At 39.3% G+C, this 19,826-nt stretch overlaps 2 protein-coding genes across 2 annotated transcripts; both read left to right on the forward strand.

Moving 5' to 3' along the window:
* The first annotated feature begins 3,801 nt into the window (after positions 1–3,801).
* On the forward strand, positions 3,802–9,380 carry KRT26 (keratin 26, type I). The gene is made up of 8 exons (XM_005861984.2): positions 3,802–5,161; positions 5,597–5,679; positions 6,205–6,361; positions 6,485–6,646; positions 6,742–6,867; positions 7,273–7,490; positions 8,618–8,685; positions 9,229–9,380. Exons 1-8 carry the CDS (start codon positions 4,721–4,723, stop codon positions 9,378–9,380), a joined length of 1,407 nt encoding a protein of 468 aa, XP_005862046.1. The 5' UTR covers positions 3,802–4,720.
* Positions 9,381–12,115: 2,735 nt separating this feature from the next.
* KRT25 (keratin 25, type I) lies at positions 12,116–19,181 on the forward strand. The gene is made up of 8 exons (XM_005861846.2): positions 12,116–12,544; positions 12,844–12,926; positions 13,291–13,447; positions 15,924–16,085; positions 16,168–16,293; positions 17,076–17,293; positions 17,634–17,701; positions 18,811–19,181. The coding sequence occupies exons 1-8, from the start codon at positions 12,116–12,118 to the stop codon at positions 18,918–18,920; spliced, it is 1,353 nt and encodes a 450-aa protein (XP_005861908.1). The 3' UTR covers positions 18,921–19,181.
* The last annotated feature ends 645 nt before the right edge of the window (positions 19,182–19,826 follow it).

Consider the following 19,826-nt stretch of genomic DNA (forward strand, 5'->3'; position numbering starts at 1 on the left):
TAAACACACACTAAGTGCTGGTAATGAGAATAAAACAGTTAACAAAATCTCATCCCTAAGTGCAACATGACAGAGGAGTGGAAATAAGGAACTGGAGAATCAGAAATATCCTAAAAATGGGGGGGAAAAAACACTAAAACTAAAAATGGTGATATTTGAAGGTAGAAAGGAAAAGAGAGAAGTGTGAGGACTAGATAAGGCAGGTGGTCAATTTCACAATGTTAGGCCACAAAACAAATTTCAGAAGACCGATATCATAACAAGTACCTTTTTTGACCACACTAGTATGAAACTAGAAATCAATAATAGGAGGAAAATTGGAAACTTCAGAAATATATAGAAATTTAACAACACACTCCTGAGCAATTAATGGGTCAAAGAAATCAAAGGAGAAATAGAAAAATACCTTGAGACTAATGAAAATGAAAATTCAATTTACCAAAACTTATGGGATTTGGCAAACCAGTATTAAGTAGGAACTTTATAGTCATAACTGCCTACCTTCAGAAAGATGAAAGATTGGGAGAGCCAAGCTGGGTGGTAGAGAGGTGGGAGCTACACTCACCTCCTCCCAGGAATCAAACTGGAATGACAACTAAAATATAGAACAACCAACCTGAATAACCAACTGAGAACTAGCTGAACACAAGTCTTATAACCAAGAATTTACAGAGGAAGCCACATCGAGATGGGTAGAAAGGGTGGAGACCCAAAAGGTCTGGCTTCATTCCCACAGGTGGTGGCTGAGATCCCAGAGGGCTATCTCAGCTGCAAAGGTTTTCCCTTAGGAGAGGGAGGTTTCCCAGCCCAGAGTACCAGAGCCAGGAAGAGGTGCCACATAACATCTCGCTGTGAAAATGATCAGGGGTTCTGTCTGCCAGGGACATAATGAAGTCCACATATGACAATCCCACATATGACAGCCAACATCATACTCAATGGGCTTTTCCCTTAAGATCAGAAGCAAGACAGGGATGTATGCTTTCAACATGCTTATTCAATACTAGAGGCCCGGTGCACAAAATTTGTGCACAGGTGCAGTCCCTAGGCCTGGCCAGCGATCGAAGAGTGAGTGTTTGGCATGGAAGGGTAGGTCTCAGGCGACCTCTGGGCCCCCGGGCCCCCGTGCACCCCCCTCCACCTGAGTCACGGCGCCCAAGTCCCCACACAGAGATGTGGTGAGCGCGACCAGACGCTATGGGCCGAAGCACAGCATGGGCATCTGGGCCACCCAGCAGTGCTGCATGAAAGCCGGGCAGGCAGCATGCTCTCTCCCGGCCGGCGTTGCAAACCAGCTCCTGCGCGAACTCATGGGGAGCCAAACAGGCCCCTGCAGTCCCGGCAGCTGAGGCCCGGCTCAACCAGAAGAGGCCACATGGGTGTGAGCCGGCCTCCTCGCAGGTGCCTGGCACCTGAGCTCGGGGGGCTTCCCTGGCCCACAAGCCCTGGCATCCCGGGGGAGGGTAGCAGGGGGAGTGAGAGCGAGCTCAGCAGATAACCCGCATTCTCACCACACCTCCATCCCTGTCACCCCCACCCCCATGAGGCCAGAGAGAGGTCGCAGCATGTCATCAACATCCACCATGTTCTGTGTCGCCCCCTGGTGGTCAGTGCATGTCATAGTGAGTGGTTGAACTCCTGGTTTCCCAGTCGAACGACTGCCCAAGGAGACAATTTGCATATTATAGTACTGTAAGTCCAAGCCACAGCTATCAGCAAGAAGAAGAAATAAAAGGCACTCAAATTGGAAAGGAAGAAGTAAAACTGTCACTATTTGCAAATGACATGATACTGTATATAGAGAACCCTAAAGATTTCACCAAAAAACTACTAGAACTGATAAATGAATTCAATAAAGTAGCAGGATACAAAATAAATATCTAGATATCAGTTGCATTTTTATACACCAATAATGAACTATCAGAAAGAGAAACTAAGAAAATAATCCCATTTACAATTGCATCAAAAATATATATATACCTGCCCTAGTCAGTTTGGCTCAGTGGATAAAGCTTCAGTCTGCAGACTGAATGGTCTCGGGTTCAATTCCAGTCAAGGGCATGTACCTCAGTTGCAGGCTCGATCCCCAGTGGGGTGCATGCAGGAGGCAGCCGATTGATGATGTTCCTCTCTCATCAATGTTTCTATCTCTCTATCCCTCTCCATTCCTCTCTCTCTAAAAATCAATAAAAACATATTTTTAAAAAGCCAACTATATGAGTTTCCTCAGTAGATGAGTGGATACAAAAGCTGTGGCTCAGAATCGGTGTGCTTAACCACATCATAACACCATGCTAGGGAGAACCTCATGAGTCTACCTTCCTTCTAGAAAGGGAGGATAAAAACAACTAACTGCGTTCTAACCCCAATTAGTCTGAGATTAAGCAAAGTCATCAGCGTCTCCTTCCCAAACAAACCAGGGAAGCCATTTTGTGGGAGGAGTTAGGATACTAGAATCTGATTCTCAGGGGGGAAAAAAAACTAGAAATCTAGTGACAAAACAAACATCATTCATGTCCAAGAAAAATACATTTCTAAACCCGGCTAACAAATGTAGAATGTGAATTTCAGACAATGGCAAAAGATAGCAAAGCATGTTTGAAGCTAAACACTAAATTATCAGGGGCAAAATTAGTGTATGATCATTAGAATAAGATTATGTAATGAAAAACTTCATCCTGAGATAAGCAAACATTAACACTGCATAACTTAAAAGTTTAAATCAAATACAGTATACACATTATATAATGAACATTCTAATACCTAATGGATTCTGAAAATATGATAATGATATGTGACTGAACACATGTATCCTGAATAAAATAACCACTCTCAGGGTGGAAATACTAGTACATAGATAGAAATGGCCTAGAGAATTTGTTAAATCTATCTCCTTCTTCCAGAAAGGACTAAGCTAAACTATTATTTTAGAAGAAATTTATGATTAAGAAAATTCAGGAGAGTTGCTCATATGAATAATAGATGGCATTTTGAGGAGTTAAGCATCAGACACTGCAGTCTTGCTTTGACATAAAAATGTTTTGTGATCTGTGTGGCCACTTAGCTTCAGAGTCAACTCATCTTCAAAATGGTCCTAATAATATATGCTTAACTTATTTCACAAAAGATTGCAAGTTAATTATTATTTATAAAATATCTAGAGACCAGTAGTTTATGTTAATAATACTTTGCAGTCTCATAATACCTCTTATAACTCAAGAATTATAAACCATTACACTGACAAACTACTCTGTTTTTCTTGTTTTATTCCTGGGTGATATGAGCAAAAGATTAAAATTTTGATCAGGTCACAACAAAATCAGTACTAAGTCCCTGAATATGAGCTGCATCTCTTAATTCATCACACATTGTTCTAAACATGGTCAAGTGGTCTGAATTTCAGTTTTCTATTAATTATCTTAAAATATTTTGGTCAAAAAAAAAATCCATGCATTCCGGGCCACCCACTATTCCATATCTTTTATGAACAGTAACGTTGGAGGTTTTTTCAAACTAGTCAACAATATCCACAACCTTGAAAAAAATCTCATTCAGAAAAAATTACTGTTTCAAAACTATCCAAACCCATAATTAGTCAACCAATCAATTTGTACCATTATAAATGATAGAGACCTGACCCTTCTGACATGGCCACTTTATTATAATAATTTAAGTAATTAACATGTACAAAATGTTTGTGCCCTGCAGACTGTTTTATAGTCATTAATTATTGGAATAGCTCAACATTCATTTGAGACTGTTCAACATTATTATTTTCATTTGCCCAATAGGGAAATGAAGCCCAACCAGACAGGTTAACTTCCCATGGCATCAAGGCAAGAGAATGAAAAGCCTTCTTATCTATGACAATTAATCTTCTATTCAGAGTACCAAATCACTGGCTTTCTAGGTAATAATGAAAACGCTCCTCTTCATCTATTTAACTCCCCACTCATCAATAGGAACATTGATAATCACTTCTCAAAATAATCCATGATGCTTTAAATACATAAATTTAAACTAAAAGGCAGTAAAACAATATTTTTGAGGTAGAGAAATGAACAATATGGAGACAGAAGTTAGTTGAATGGACATTCTGCTCCTGGACTCAACCAAGAAATCTCAATTGCAATTAACTTTCTGTCAATGCCACATATTCATTCTTTTTAGTTAAAATGATAACTGCAGAGCTTCTGTTATTTCAGTTTTTAAAAAATCAATTAAAAAACTCCCACCACCAAAGAATCACTATATATTGAGAGTATCTGATTTTAGTAAGAAAGAAAACACTCAATAAACGCATGAATAATAATAAAGATACTCCATACGCATTTACAGGACAAAAGCAGTAGACATTTCCCATTTGACTTATTAAATTTTTGTTATGTAGAGGGGGAAATGAATCTATTCCAGAGGTCAAAAAGCTGTCTATTTAAGTCTGACCTTTGATGCTATGACTCAATATTACTCCACCTGGCACCTCTTCATATGGAAAGATATCCTTGGGCACTTTTCCACCTACAGACTGGACAGTATTGACAATCACCCAGCTATGAAAAACAACAATTAGAGTATGAGTAACATTTTATTATAAATCGGCATAGTAAAGACTGAAATGACGTACCGAATCCTATAAAAGGCCAGTGGGAGTAAGTACTATGGGTGGTGCGCTTTGGCTTTGCTCTGCTCTGAGAAAGGGCTGCTCAGCTGTGCTGTCGCCATGTCCTTTCGACTTTCTAGTGGATCCAGGCGGGCCTGCTCTCAAGCTGGCCCTGGCCGGCTGTCTGGTGGAGGGACAGGCTTCGGGGCTGGGAATGTGTGCAGTGGGCCTGGAGCAGGAAGCAGTTTTTCTTGTACTCTTGGGAGCGTTTCTTCTGGAGGAGGTTTCTACAGCGGTGGTGGAGGGCTGGGAAGTGGTGTCTGTGCTGGTTTTCTTGGAAATGAGCATGGCCTCCTCTCTGGCAATGAAAAGATGACCATGCAGAACCTCAACGACCGCCTGGCGTCCTACCTGGACCATGTGCGAGCTCTGGAGGAAGAAAATGCAGACCTTGAGCAGAAGATCAAGTGCTGGTATGAGAGATATGGGCCTGGTTCTTGCCGGGGACTGGATCATGACTATAGTAGATATTCCTCAGTCATTGAAGATCTTAAAAGGCAGGTAAGAAATGTGGATTTGCAGACTTTTATTATAGATTTGAGGTGTCCATAACCTAAAGGCAACACAAAATAGCAAATGTGCTTAGCAACTATAATTGATGTATTCCTAGTATTTGGAGCCTGATAATAAAAATTTGTAGAATTAATTAATGAAAAAGAAATAGTTTTAAAACAAATAGAATCATTTTGTTGATCTTATATTTAGCTCATAGTTTTTAATCAAGAGTAATAAAAGTATTCATGATTATAAAACTTACACTTTGGCTCTTAAGTTCTAGGCATTTATTATCCAAGTAAAATCCAGATTCCTTTTAATGCAGAAAAAAATTGTACTAAAATAGATACTTGATGGGTTAAGAAGATAAGAATCACACTTAAATCTGGAGTTTTCCTTGACTTTTGGAACTTAACATTTTGCACAATCTACCCTATTTAGATCATTTCTGTGACCACCTGTAATGCCAGCATTGTTCTACAAAATGACAATGCCAGACTGACCGCTGATGACTTCAGGTTGAAGTAGGTAAAAAATAAAGTCATTCATTATAACTAAGGGGAAAAGACTACATTTGGAGTAAAGAACATATCTTTTGCTTTAAATCCAACATGCTTTTTAATTTAAATTCTTTATTGTTTAAAGTATTAGATATGTCTCCTTTTTCCCCCATTGACCTCTCCCCGGCCGCTCCCACCCCCAGCATATGCCCTCACCCCCTACTTGAACCAACATGTTTTTATAAAGTCAGACTGGATCACTGAAGAAATTAAATGCATCCTTATTTTAAAAAGCCATAGTAAACTTGAAACCATATTTTTATTCAGCTGTTAAGCATATTTGGGTGACAAAAATCAACTCTGAAAAACAACTCCTCCAAAATAATGTCCATAGATGAGTGGGATTCCAAAGTGACCCATCACGTTGCCATCACAATCAGCTTCAGCAGCGTGTACAGGCATCATCTTTCAGTACATGAAATGTCTGAAGAAGGTACCCTTTGCACCTGCCTGTGATTATAATTCTCATGCTCTTTAATGGCCTTCCAGGTATGAAAACGAGCTTGCGCTGCACCAGAGCGTGGAGGCCGACATCAATGGTCTGCACAGGGTGATGGATGAGCTGACCGTGTGCACAGCCGACCTGGAGATCCAGTGTGAAGCCCTTACTGAGGAACTGGCTTACCTGAAGAAAAATCATGAGGAGGTAAGGACACTGCGGGGTGGCTCTGTGGCGTATCAGATTTCCTTCCTCGAGTTCACTGTTTATTTCACAGCACTGTGATTCTCAAAATTCCACCTTGAATATCCACACTGATCCCTTCTCCAGGAAATGGAGGTCCTGCAGTGTTCAGCCGGGGGGAACGTGAATGTGGAGATGAATGCAGCCCCGGGCGTGGACCTAACTGTTCTGCTGAACAACATGAGGGCCGAGTACGAGGACTTGGCCGAGCAGAACCGCAAAGAGGCGGAAGCCTGGTTTAACGAGAAGGTACGTCTGTGGCAAATCACACACCCAGGTCAAGGGCCTGTTTGTTCAATAGACCACCAGGCTGGTCACTAACCTTTCTGACAATTATGCTTCAGAGCGCTTCGCTGCAACAGCAGATTTCTGACGATGTGGGAGCAGCCACAGTGGCCAGGAATGAGCTGATGGAACTGAAACGCAACCTGCAAACCTTGGAAATAGAACTTCAATCCCTCGTGGCCACGGTTTGTAGGAATCACCACTGATTTGAATATGTGTGTGTGTGTGTATGTGTGTGTGTGTGTAATAAGTAAATACATATATCATATAACAAAATAGGTAACAAAGTATATGTAACTGAAAAGATAAAATATATCAAATACATATTAATATATTAAATACATATAAAAATATTAAATATCAAGAATTTTGTCCGTAAACATTACTTCTGACTCATCAACCCCCAAAATTTTTGTAAAGAAACTTTTTTCAATGAAAAGGAAAAACATTTTTAAAACTTTGCTAATGCTGATTTTGATTGAAAGAATTTAGACTCCATATAAATATTTCATTCCGCCTTGAGAGTGTTGAAAAGAGGAACGTGTTATTTATGGGTTCTACATGCAAGTCTTGCTTTGTTCTTCTTTCAGAAACATTCCTACGAATGCTCCCTGGCAGAGACCGAAGGCTATTACTGCCTTCAGCTCCAGCAAATCCAGGATCAGGTCGGGGCGATGGAGGAACAGCTCCAACAGATCCGCACGGAAACCGAAGGCCAGAAGCTGGACTATGAACAGCTTCTTGATATCAAAATATTTTTAGAAAAAGAAATTGAAACGTATTGCATATTAATAGATGGAGATGGAAGGTAAATATTAACGCATGGAAAAATAATCTAGTTATTAAAATATTCATCTCACATCAACCAGGTTTTCTCAATATACGTGTATACTAATATTGTACCCTAGAATGTCCTACGCTAAAGAGCATACCTGTGTATGGCCTCAGAAAGTTATTCCTGCATCCAGTTGAAATGAAAACAGGCAGCAAAATCAAATGTTTAAGTCTGTAAAATATTTGCACTCTGTTAATATATAGAACATTTAAATATAGAACGTTGAACAATTCCTCTACTCTAATCCAAGTGGCTTTCCGTGACTTAGTGTTGAAGTACATTTCTCATCATAACACATCCTATTTTATTTTTACTTGCTTAGTTACCAGAATGACACCCTTGGGAGAATCTGGGCACATTGCTTAAGCTCTTTAAACCCCAGTTTCTTTATTGTAGAACTATGATAACACCAAATCCATACTCTGAAATACTTTTAACAATAGTGCCTCACTGTGTAGGGAAAGTGCTTATGACAGTGGCTTGCACACAAAAGGGATTCGGTAATCAGCGGCTATTACTAAATCTTGCCCATGGTCTCACCATGACTTAGCATCTTATGCATCTTCCAAGACTAGTGTCAGTCTCTACAGCGTATTCTCTTAAGAACCCTAACAGTGATGGCTCCCTCCTTTGAACAACGTGCGCATTACACTATTCATTTTTCACTTCTCTTACCTTTCATGCCATGTTAGAGGTACCTTTACTTGCATGTGCTCCCTTTTCTTTTCAACAACGTAAACTGCTTGTATCTTGGCTCCACAGCACATAGTCTGGTGCCTCCAGTGCAGTAGGCACGCCAACCATGCTCATTGGCCAGGTGACTGAAAAGTCAGAATGCGAACTTGCAGTCCCCGTATTGCTAGATAATGTCTGATCACAAGGGAATTTTTTATCCATTAATTTAAACATCCACTTAGATTAAACATCCATCTAATCGCTTCTTTTACTGTATTGAAGTCATGAAAAACTTACTAATGTCCATTAAACGTAAGAATTTGAATCTTATTGAAACTAGAACTCCAAAACTTTCATTCCCAATTCATCATTATTTATGAGCTCCCGAATGAAATAAATGCAATAATTTACTCTTCTCTTTGCAGAAAAAGCAAGTCCACATGTTACAAATCAAAAGGGTGTGAGCCTGTAAATTCCGAAAATCAAGTCAAAGGTATGGGAGGATTTTTACTTGTTGTAGCTCTTTTAAACTCCAGCAATTGCATTAAATAAGTCACTTATATTTGTAAGCTTATGACAGTTCTTAATATTTGTATTTCATATTCTTATACTAGTAGAACAGATGTGGTCAAAGTATGAGATTGCTGAAATGGGTAACCCATCCCTCAATATCTTTTTTACTTAGAAACTATTATTTTCACAGTTTCAATGCTTTGATAGCAGAACTACTTTATTTTAAACCACAAAACTTGGGCAAGTTGATGTTTTTTTGAAGACATTAGTTGCTCCAGGCCTGTACATGCCTAACATTTACATGTTTTAATCCATGTTTCATTTATGCTTTCAAACACCCATTTCTCTAAAAACAGTGGTAAATACAAGAAAGAAAGAGATCCCAGGCCCTGCTAAGCAACAGTATTAATATTTCATTTTTCACAAACTTGCAAATACCATTTTTAAAAAGCTTACCCATCGTCACTAAATACCTTTCAACCTGTTAAGAATGAACACTAAACTTTCATTTGTTTTATTTTAGACTCAAAAGAAGAAGCAGTTATTAAAACAGTGGTCGAGGAGCTAGATCAACTCAGCAATGTCCTTTCACTGAGGGTCCACTCAGTTGAAGAAAAATCCTCTAAAATAAGCAATATTACAATGGAGCAACGCGTACCTTCTAAAACACCATAATGAGGGGGAAGGGGTTGCTGTTTTCAAAAGCCTGGCTTTGCAAAATCCCACTGGCTAAGTAACCCAAGGAAATCGTTCACTTCTTAACAAATAAAAAGGCTAGACTTTGTTTTTCTTCTCTTCCTTTCTCAAGTTCTTTGCATGTAATCCTTCTTGGGAGCGCATACTATGTAATCCCATCTATATGATATTCTGGAATAGACAAGATTACAGACATAGTAAACTGATCAACATTTTCATGGTGCCAGGGCTGTGGGAGAGGTTGACTACAAAGGGATATGAGATGATTTGGGGGGAGGGTTAATGAATTGTTCTGTATCTTGATTGTAGTGGGGGTTACATGACTATGTGTTTGTTAAAACTCACAGAACTGTATGTTTAAGATGAATTTTACTCTACATATATGAAACCTCAATAAATTCAATGAAAAAGAACTGGCAAAAAAAAGGGAAGGAATCTATCCTAAAGAAAAACATGAATATGTTCAGCACTGTTAATAATAGCAAAAAAAAAAATTGGAAATAAGCTCAAAGTCTCCTAATAATGGTTAAACAAATTACTTAATATTAGGTTTGACCCAGAGTAACATAACAAAATAACAGGACTTTATACAGATAGAAATTTATTTCTTTCCCACACACAAATCCAGAGGTAAGGTATTCAGGGCTGGGATGGCACCTTTGCACCAGAGAATCCCCAGGAACCCAGCCATCGCACCCATTTCCGCAGGATGGAGGAAAGGGAGAAGATGGGACAAAGACTTGTGTCAGCTTGCATCTTAGATGAAGTATCTAGAAAACACTAGTACATATACTTCTGCTTACATCTCATTGGCTAGCTTAATCACATGACCACAATTAGTTACAAAGAATGTGGAGAAAGTAATCTTTACTGTGGGTAGCTATTGCCCAGTTAAAAATTTGGGGGACCAACCAACAGTTTCCATCTCATTAGACACCTACCAATGCATGCTCTAAGGCAGTGATGGCGAACCTTTTGAGCTCGGTGTGTCAGCATTTTGAAAAACCCTAACTTAACTCTGGTGCCGTGTCACATATAGAAATTTTTTGATATTTGCAACCATAGTAAAACAAAGATTTATATGTTTGATATTTATTTTATATATTTAAATGCCATTTAACAAACAAAAATCAACCAAAAAAAATGAGTTCGCATGTCCCCTCTGACACGCGTGTCATAGGTTCGCCATCACTGCTCTAAGGCATGTAAGATAAACAAAGAAAGTTACAGGGCAATACATATAACACAGATGACTCGCCTAGGCATGTGTGTCTACATGCTATGTATGTATGCAAATGCATGGAAAACCATCTGGAAGGGTACAAACATCTAGAATGGTGAACTGTGGTTGCCTGAGAGAGTAAAGAAGAGAGCAAAAAAGGAAGGTGAGAAAGGATTTTAACATTTTACTCTATACCCATTGATCCTGCTTGATTTGTTTACATCAAGAATGTGTTCATGCAGAGAGTAAAATCATGGTTTCCATGTTCATATCAGTATTATTCACAATAGCCAAAAGGTGGATGCAACCCAAGTGCCCACCTACTGTTGAATGGATAAAAAAAAATATGGTATATAAATGCAACGGAATATTATTAAACCTTTAAAAAACAAAGAAATTCTGGCACATGATTCAACTTTGAAGACATCATGATACAACTTTGAAGCCAGTCACAAAAGGCAAAATAATGCATTATTCTACTTATCTTGAGTCCCCAGAACATAGTAGATGTTTTATAAATATTTGTTAAATGAATGAATGAATCCATATGTTCACAACAGTGTCACATCAATGTTCATGGAAATTTTGTCCATAAGCCAATTTCCAGATTTTTCAAAAAATTCCATAATGTTTAGGGTTTTCAATAACTATATGGGGATCCACACCCAGTAAATAGTTAATTTACTGATGACTTTCACCTAAGCTAAACCACAATGAAATAAAAACAGATGAAATATTTGCTTCCAGGTTTGCTTCAAATTTTGCTGGGTCAGGAAATAAGTTAATATCCTTCCAAACTCCCACAACTCATAACAGCAATTAGGGGTGTGTTCCTAATTGCCAAAATGGCTAAGAGAAGGCAGCTATACCTAACTATAAGTAAGTGTCAACAAAACATGATGCATGTCAGCCAAAATGGAAGTTACTTCCCATGGGAAACAGTGGCAAGAGGGTATGGGGGCGAGATTGGTATTTAAAGGACCAGGCTGGGTAAATCATGATCCCAGTTCTGTTCCCTACTTAAGTGTAAAGAATTGTAACAATAACATTTTTTATAAAGTCTCAAAGACATCAAAATCTGCCTGGGCATAAATAGCCCAAAACCATGACGCCAGATTGCTATGGTGTGGCGGACTGATGAGTTTTATCTTCTAAGGAGGGAAGTGAAGAATGACTCACTCACAACTTGAAAATGTAATAAGGAACCTGAAATTGCTCCACCCAGACCCATTTCTCAGATAACCACCAACCTGAGGGCAGCTGCCCTCCTACAGAAATGAGCCCAGCGAAGTCAGTTACTAATTAGGAAAAATCATCCAATTACGCTAGCTTGCTGAGGCTGGCAAGCTCCCTTTTACTCTGTGTAGGCAGAATATTGTCCAGAACACACTTGAGAATTGTCTATAAAAAGGCACACAAAACAGTGGAGAGGAGAAGGCACTCCTTTCTGGGACTCACGAGAACAGCTCTGCAACACGCTTGCCCGGACACCATGTCTCTTCGACTTCCCAGTGGCTCCAGGAGGGCCTGTGCCCGTCCCACCACGGGGTCGCTCAGGCTCTCGGGTGGGGGAGCCAGCTTTGGGGCTGGAAATGCTTGCAGCCTGCCTGGAATTGGAAGTGGCTTCTCCTGTGCCTTTGGGGGCAGCGCATTGGGAGGAAATGCTGGCGGGAGCAATTCCTGTGCTGGCTTTACTGTGAATGAGGGGGGCCTCCTCTCTGGGAATGAGAAGGTGACCATGCAGAACCTCAATGATCGCCTGGCCTCCTACCTGGACAACGTGCGAGCTCTGGAGGAGGCCAACGCAGACCTGGAGCAGAAGATCAAGGGCTGGTATGAGAAATTTGGGCCTGGATCTTGCCGTGGTCTGGATCACGACTACAGTAGATACTTCCCTATAATTGATGATCTCAAAAGTCAGGTAAGAAACTACACTCCTCAATCATTTTTATGAACTTTCATTTCTAAAGGCTCTTTCCTTTCCTCACTGAATTCTAAACGCATTTATCATCCCTACTTGTCTTTTCCTAAAAGGAATTTCAATTTAGCATTGGAAATAAGCACGAAGTAGATTCATTTGGTTAACCTCATGATTTAAAATGTCACTATCTGGTCACTATATTAATTTTGATTATTTCCATTTTCTAATCTTAAAACATAACCACATTTTTATTGATTGTGATAAATTGCCTTTAAAAAAATCAAACTCCCCATTTCTAGATCATCGCTTCCACCACCAGCAATTCGAATGCTGTTCTACAGATCGATAATGCCAGGCTGACAGCGGATGACTTCAGACTCAAGTAAGTAGACTCCCAGAGCGAAAGAATCCATGGAGGTTAATGCGAAGTACTAAACTAAATTTATTTTTGATCCCTCCATTAAATATTAAAATACTGGGATTTAAAGCAAACAGAATGCTATTACTTTTTTATACTTTTGTCACAAGATCTAAAGTATGAACTGCCATAAAAGAAGTGTTCAATGCCCTAGTTCTTTTTCTGTCAAAGAAATGCATCAAAATAAAGAAAAGAATAATTACCATACATTAGACTTTGAAAATGTCTCTTGTGGCCAATCTGGCACCTCCAAATTCTATTTGCTCATTGATTGTTGGCTATTTCCCCAACCATGTGACAAACTGGAAAATCATTAACACCCTTTAAGGTATGAAAACGAGCTGGCTCTTCACCAGAGCGTGGAGAGTGATGTCAATGGATTGCGCAGAGTCCTGGATGAAATAACCCTGTGCCGGACAGACCTGGAGATTCAGTATGAAACCCTGAGTGAGGAGATGACGTACCTCAAAAAGAACCATAAAGAGGTGAGAGCTGACTGTCTGCGCTTTGCTGCCCCTCTGTAGACACTACCTACCTGATAGGAGATCACGTACTTGGCTTCTTAAACAAGAAATTGGTCCTAACAAACCATTATCAGACAGACATGAGGCCTGAGTTGTCTTTAGAAGTGGCCAAGTCTTTGTGCAGATTCACCCTTGCTCTCTCATTGTTTCCCATGGGGGGAAAAAGAATCATGTTTTCCAAACCAATCAGGGTTAAAGAGTAGTAGTTGGCTAGATAATTATAGCTATAGATACTTAAAATGGTGCACTTAAAAGATTACATCTAATGAGATGAAAGATGTATACTGTAAGGACTGCCTAAGAAAACTAGATGTAAATTTCTATATAACAGTGGCAGATTTAAAACACTTAAACATTTACTCCATACACACGTTAGGTATATATACTTAATATTAATACATATTCTTAATGAGTATGGCTATAGAAGTAATGAGACTGGAATTAAACTGTTACATTAAAATTTACACTTCCAAATAAGTAGTATATGTCCAAAGTGGTCATCGTGGGAAGCTAGATTCTAAATTAGACCATACAGCCACTACTCCAGACACACCTCTGGCGTTGCTTTCAGAACCACTGTTTCCTGATCATATCTTTATTCTTTGAAAAGGAATTTGATATTTTTAAACAGCCAAAAAACTTCTCAAAGTCAAGCCAAGGGCTTAAAGGAGAAAAGCTAAAAATGCTGCTTGCTTAGTCATGAGGCTGTCTTGTAATTTAAGTATTTGAAGAATAACATTTGTATAAATATATGGGTTCAAGTATGGCTATAGCCCCCTGGTAGTTACTCAACAAATTTTTGATGAATTGAATGCAATTGATTTCATTTTTTTTAATGACTCACAGACAAACCCCCATGCATCTTTTAATCTTTTTCTGTTTGAACTGGGGAAGATTTCCCTAAATCCTCAGAAGTAAAAACGGCATCTTTTAATCTTTTTCTGTTTGAACTGACTGGGGAAGATTTCCCTAAATCCTCAGAAGTAAAAACCCCACCTGGAGACAGACAAGGCACGGGACCACCAGGGAGGAACGAATGCTAGAATCACCTGAGGGACTTGGTACAGGGAGGAAAGAAAGCCTCATTAGTGTCATGAGGACCGGTCCAGGGCCTGGGACATGGGTGGGGAGGAGGGTTCCTGCAGCAGAGGCGTAAGCCGCTCCGTGTTGTTTCAGTGGTACCGTCTTAGTGGTGTCTGCCATCCACAATCTTAGAATGACTCACTGCACCCCAACAGCACACACCTCGGATGAAATAATATGCAAAACTGATTCCAACCTCTCTGATGATGATAATGATCATAATGACTAGCATTTACTTAGTATTTACGCGCCAGGTAGTACTGTTGGAGTTATTACTATTTCACATCTTTCAACAACACAGAGAAGGATATTATTTGTTGCCTCAATTTTCAGATAAGAAAATTGGGATTTGAAGTGAAGCAACGTTCCCAGGTAGCTACTACCGGGCAGAATCAAAATTCACATGGAGATCGGTTTGACACCAGAGTCCATCAAGACACTATAATGGCCTGTGTAAGCTTAATAGCTTAATAGACAACTAGGATTCTTTAGAAGATGATGTTCTTCCTTTACTAATAATAAATAAGTTTATAATTATAAGCAAGTATAAATATATAAACATAAATATGTATTTACTCATAGTTATTTCAACTGTTCAAAATTATCCAGACTCAGCCCCTCCACCGTGTTCATGCTGAGTTCAGGATATTGCTGGGTGGAGAACACATCAAAGCTGGTCTCAAAGTGGAATAATGACCAAGTCCACGGAGGTGGAGACATCTAAGCTACAAATGAATAGAAAAAGAGATGATGGATCACTCATTCTATATATTTGTTTAATTTTTTAAAAAAACATATTTTTTATTGATTTCAGAGAGAGAGAGAGAGATGGAAACATCAATGCTGAGAGAGCATCGTTGATTGGCTGCCTCTTGCATGTCCCCTACTGGGGATCAAGCTGTAAACCCAGCCATGTGCCTTGACCAGGAATCCAGCAGTGACCTCCTGGTTCATAGGTCCACACTCAACCACTGAGCCATACCAGCTGGGTTCATTCCGGACATTTTAAGGACTTTCATTTGGAAAAGGAATTAAGACTTTTTCTATTCAGCAGAACTATACCTGATTGATGAACTGGAGTTTATGAGCTGGAATTGGGTTCATCATAGAAAAGACCTCTGGAGCAACAAAAACTCCAAGAATGAAACAGGCTATTTCATGAGGCAGTGAGTTCACTGTCATTGAAAGTTATGTCCGCTGGACAGGATATATAAAATGTAGAGGGAGCTCATTGCACAGCCTGGGAGATGGAACCAGGTGAATGCTAAGAACCCTTCCAAAGCTAAGCTTCTAGAGCTTCTAGACTTTCTATGAGATCCCTGCTTAGCTGAGCTGCACACTTTTCTGCCTCTAGGAAATGCAAGTTCTGCAGTGCGTCGCTGGGGGCAACGTGAACGTGGAGATGAACGCGGCGCCCGGGGTGGACCTCACGGTTCTGCTGAACAACATGCGGGCCGAGTACGAAGACCTGGCGGAGCAGAACCGCCGGGATGCGGAGGCCTGGTTCAATGAGAAGGCGAGTCTTTGTGAGAAAACAAGCTTGCTGCATTTTGGTGATGCTCACACCTAAGATTTGCTCCCTCACTTATACCTTCCAGAGCGCTTCCCTGCAACAGCAGATCTCTGAGGATGTGGGCGCCACAACCTCCGCCCGGAATGAGCTGACTGAGATGAAGCGCAACCTGCAAACACTGGAAATTGAACTTCAGTCTCTCTTAGCCACGGTAGGAAAGGACAATGTCTTACCATCTCCTAGGTTATCATTTTAAATATGTGCCGGTTGGTTTTAAAGCTCTTAACCACATTGCCTGACCGGTGTGAATCAGTGGTTGAGCATTGATCTATGAACCAGGAGGTCACAGTTCAATTCCCGGTCAGGGCATATGCCTGGGTTGCACGCTCCACACCCAGTGTGGGGCATGCAGGAGGCAACCGATCAATGATTTTCTCTCATCATTGATATTTCTATCTCTCTCCCCCTCTCCCTTCCTGAGATCAATAAGATTTTTTGAAATCTCTTAACCATGTTGAGAATATCTATATATATAGAAGCCTAATATGCAAATTGTCCCCTTGGGAGTTTGACCAGGAGACCGATCGCTCCCTATGATATGCGCTGACCACCAGGGGCTGGCGCAGAAAGAAGGGAGGCCCTGATCAGTCCTGATCGCCAGCCAGCCCTAGGGACCCTACCCGTGCACAAATTTCATGCACTGGGCCTCTAGTATGCATATATTATTTTATGTAATTAACTTAAAACATTAAGAGAGAATAGGAGATAATAGGATTGTATCTAGAACAGCTAAAACAGCAACATCAATGACTTTAGACTTGTTCTACCAAAAAGAAAGACTTGCTCATTTTAAGAGTGTCACAGAGTCTTCTTAACCATGTGTCCACAGGAAATCTACAACAAGAGCAGAGCTAACAAGAGGAGAAAGTCATATGTCAAAGCAAGTTTGTATATGTGTGTATCCGTCTCAGTTTCTTCATTGTTTCCTTACAGAAACAGTCCCTGGAATGCTCTTTGACAGAGACAGAAAGCAACTACTGTGTGCAGCTGGCCCAGATCCAGGCTCAGATCGGGGCCCTGGAGGAGCAGCTGCACCAGGTCAGAACCGAGACCGAGGGCCAGAAGCTCGAGTACGAGCAGCTGCTGGACATCAAGGTCCTCCTGGAAAAAGAGATTGAGACCTACTGCCTCCTCATAGGCGGAGATGATGGGTAGGTAAAATAATTTACAGAGAAGTCATATACTGAAATCTGCATGAAACTTAGATCTCTGGGAACTGATATGACCACATTTATTATCACATCGCTAAATATTAAACATGATACTCTACTGCCAAGGTAAAAATTAGCCACATCTTACAAAACCAAAATGCAATAAGCCCTGTACTTACGGTATGAAAATGTAAGACTCACCTCTTGATGGCTAAAGCAGATGTAACCCACTGAAATGTGCTCACCAGACAGCTAAATAAAACATAATAGTGAATTTAGAACTGAAGGGGCTCTCTCCAACTCACGTTTTTGTAATGTTTTCAATAATATGTGTTTACAGGGCTTGCAAATCTGGAGGTTACAAGTCTAAAGATTATGGGTCTGGAAACATGGGAAGTCAAGTCAAAGGTAATTGAGTAAATTCTATTTTTATGCTATACTACTTCATTTTCAATACACAGCTTGATTGCTTTTATATTCTCAGAATATATATTATATTTTATATGTAAGAGTAGATAAAGATTTGTAGTAGACATCAGGGAGTGCTAGATGTCTGTCTTTAGAGATGTATGCTAATTTTATTTTTTTAATATTGTAAATTTTTTTCTTTTTTTATATTAATTTTAAACAAAGTAACATGTCGCCATATTTTTAGCTAATCAAATTTCACCAAAAAATGAGTCCAAGTATTTGTGCTTATTGCATAGTTCACCCTACATAAAAATCCTATTATTCCTTAATTGATATACTTTCTTACTCATTTTTTAAGTTTATTGAATTAAAATATACTAAACATAAAATTTAGTATCTTAACCATTTTTGTGTGTACACTTCAGTGGCATTATGTACATTCGTATTCTTGTGCAACCATCACCACCATCTATCTCTACAACTGTTTTCATCTTCTAACACTGAAACTCTATACCTATTAAACAATAACTCTCCATTCCCCCTCCACAGCCACTGGCAACCACCACTCTACTTTCTGTATGAATTTCACTACTCTAGGTACCTCATATAAGCAGAATCATATAGCACTTGCCTTTTTGTGACTGAGTTATTTCACTTAGCATAATATCCTCAGGATTTGTCCATGTTGTAGCATGTCAGAATTTCCTTCCTTTTTATTTTTTCATTTTTTATTTTTTCTTGATTTCAGAGCGGAAGAGATAGGGAGAGAGATATAGAAACTACAATGATGAGAGAGAATCATTGATTGGCTGCCTCCTGCACACCCCCAATTGGGGATTGAGCCTGCAACCCAGGCATGTGCCCTGACTGGGGAATCGAACCGTGACCTCCTGGTTCATAGGTCGATGCTCAACCACTGTGCCACACTGGCCAGGCGAATTTCCTTCCTTTTTAGTGCTGAGTCATATTCCCTTGTATGTTTTTACCATATTTTTTTATCCATTCACCCATTGATGAATTCTTGGGTTGCTTCCACATTTTAACTATTGTGATCTTATTCATCTTTTCTCACTCTCTAAAATCTCCTTTTAAATTTTAATTTCTAGATCCAGCCAAAGCCATAGTGGTTAAGAAAGTTCTGGAGGAGGTAGACCAACGCAGCAAAATACTAAGCACCAGGCTCCACTCCCTGGAAGAGAAATCTCAGAGCAATTAATTTGAGACACAAGAGCTAGCATATGCCAAATGCTTTCCGAGAAGAAGAGGCATTATATGTATCTGCCAAGAAAAATCAGCAAGTCTAAAAGAAGTCTGTCCCTTTGTCTTTCTGTTACTGAAATATAACCTCTAGCCATCAATAGTGGTATCTCCCATTCATCTGCAAGAACGTCACATCCAAATGTGATGACTCATCTGAATACCTTGTAGAAAATGTTGCCAATTCTTTGTGTTCAATAAACCTTCCTTCAGCAAGTTATCACTGATGGTATTGTCTTATATTTAAAATGTCCGTGTCTGTGGCCTAGATCTATGAACACTTAACAGCTTTTCATTTATATAAAAACTTTTTTAAAATTAACATATTTTCATGAGGCTTCCCCAACAATTCAAAATGAGACAAATTCAGAATGAATAAAAATACTTTCACTTAAATCCCCAATTTGCCATACTCTGACATAATAACAAGTCTATTCCCTTTCATAATAGCTAAAATGTACACATTTCAGGTTCATATGTAAAATGGGGATAATAATACTTCTCTCAAATGGTTATTATAAAGATTAAACAAATTATTCTAAAGTGTGTTTATTGAATAAGCACTCAGTAAATGCTAATTTACTTTTAAATACTTGATATTTATAAGGGTTAATTCTCAAATATCATTTCCTTTTTAATATATATTTAAATAATGTTCCAAATATAAGAAAGATTAAAGCAAAAGTTCTGGTTTAGAATTCAAGCTCTATTAATGGAGTCACATAATTTCCTCAAATCAAATATTACCCCTAGAGACTTAGTTGACCTCTCAATCCTCTATGGATGGATTATCCATATTATAATCCAACCATGAAAATTTGATTTCAAGCCCCATCTGAAAATATTAAGCAGAAAAGACAACTGG

Source organism: Myotis brandtii, unplaced genomic scaffold (genome assembly GCF_000412655.1).
Source record: "Myotis brandtii unplaced genomic scaffold, ASM41265v1 scaffold157, whole genome shotgun sequence".
NCBI lineage: Eukaryota > Metazoa > Chordata > Mammalia > Chiroptera > Vespertilionidae > Myotis > Myotis brandtii.

Excerpts from the sequence above, each read along its gene's own strand:
- KRT25 (XM_005861846.2), top strand. The coding sequence starts at position 12,116 with ATGTCTCTTCGACTTCCCAGTGGCTCCAGGAGGGCCTGTGCCCGTCCC. Across the intron at positions 12,927-13,290 it reads GCGGATGACTTCAGACTCAA|GTATGAAAACGAGCTGGCTC; the intron begins GTAAGTAGACTC and ends ACACCCTTTAAG. Across the intron at positions 17,294-17,633 it reads CTCATAGGCGGAGATGATGG|GGCTTGCAAATCTGGAGGTT; the intron begins GTAGGTAAAATA and ends ATGTGTTTACAG.
- KRT26 (XM_005861984.2), top strand. The coding sequence starts at position 4,721 with ATGTCCTTTCGACTTTCTAGTGGATCCAGGCGGGCCTGCTCTCAAGCT. Across the intron at positions 5,162-5,596 it reads TTGAAGATCTTAAAAGGCAG|ATCATTTCTGTGACCACCTG; the intron begins GTAAGAAATGTG and ends TACCCTATTTAG. Across the intron at positions 6,868-7,272 it reads TTCAATCCCTCGTGGCCACG|AAACATTCCTACGAATGCTC; the intron begins GTTTGTAGGAAT and ends TTCTTCTTTCAG.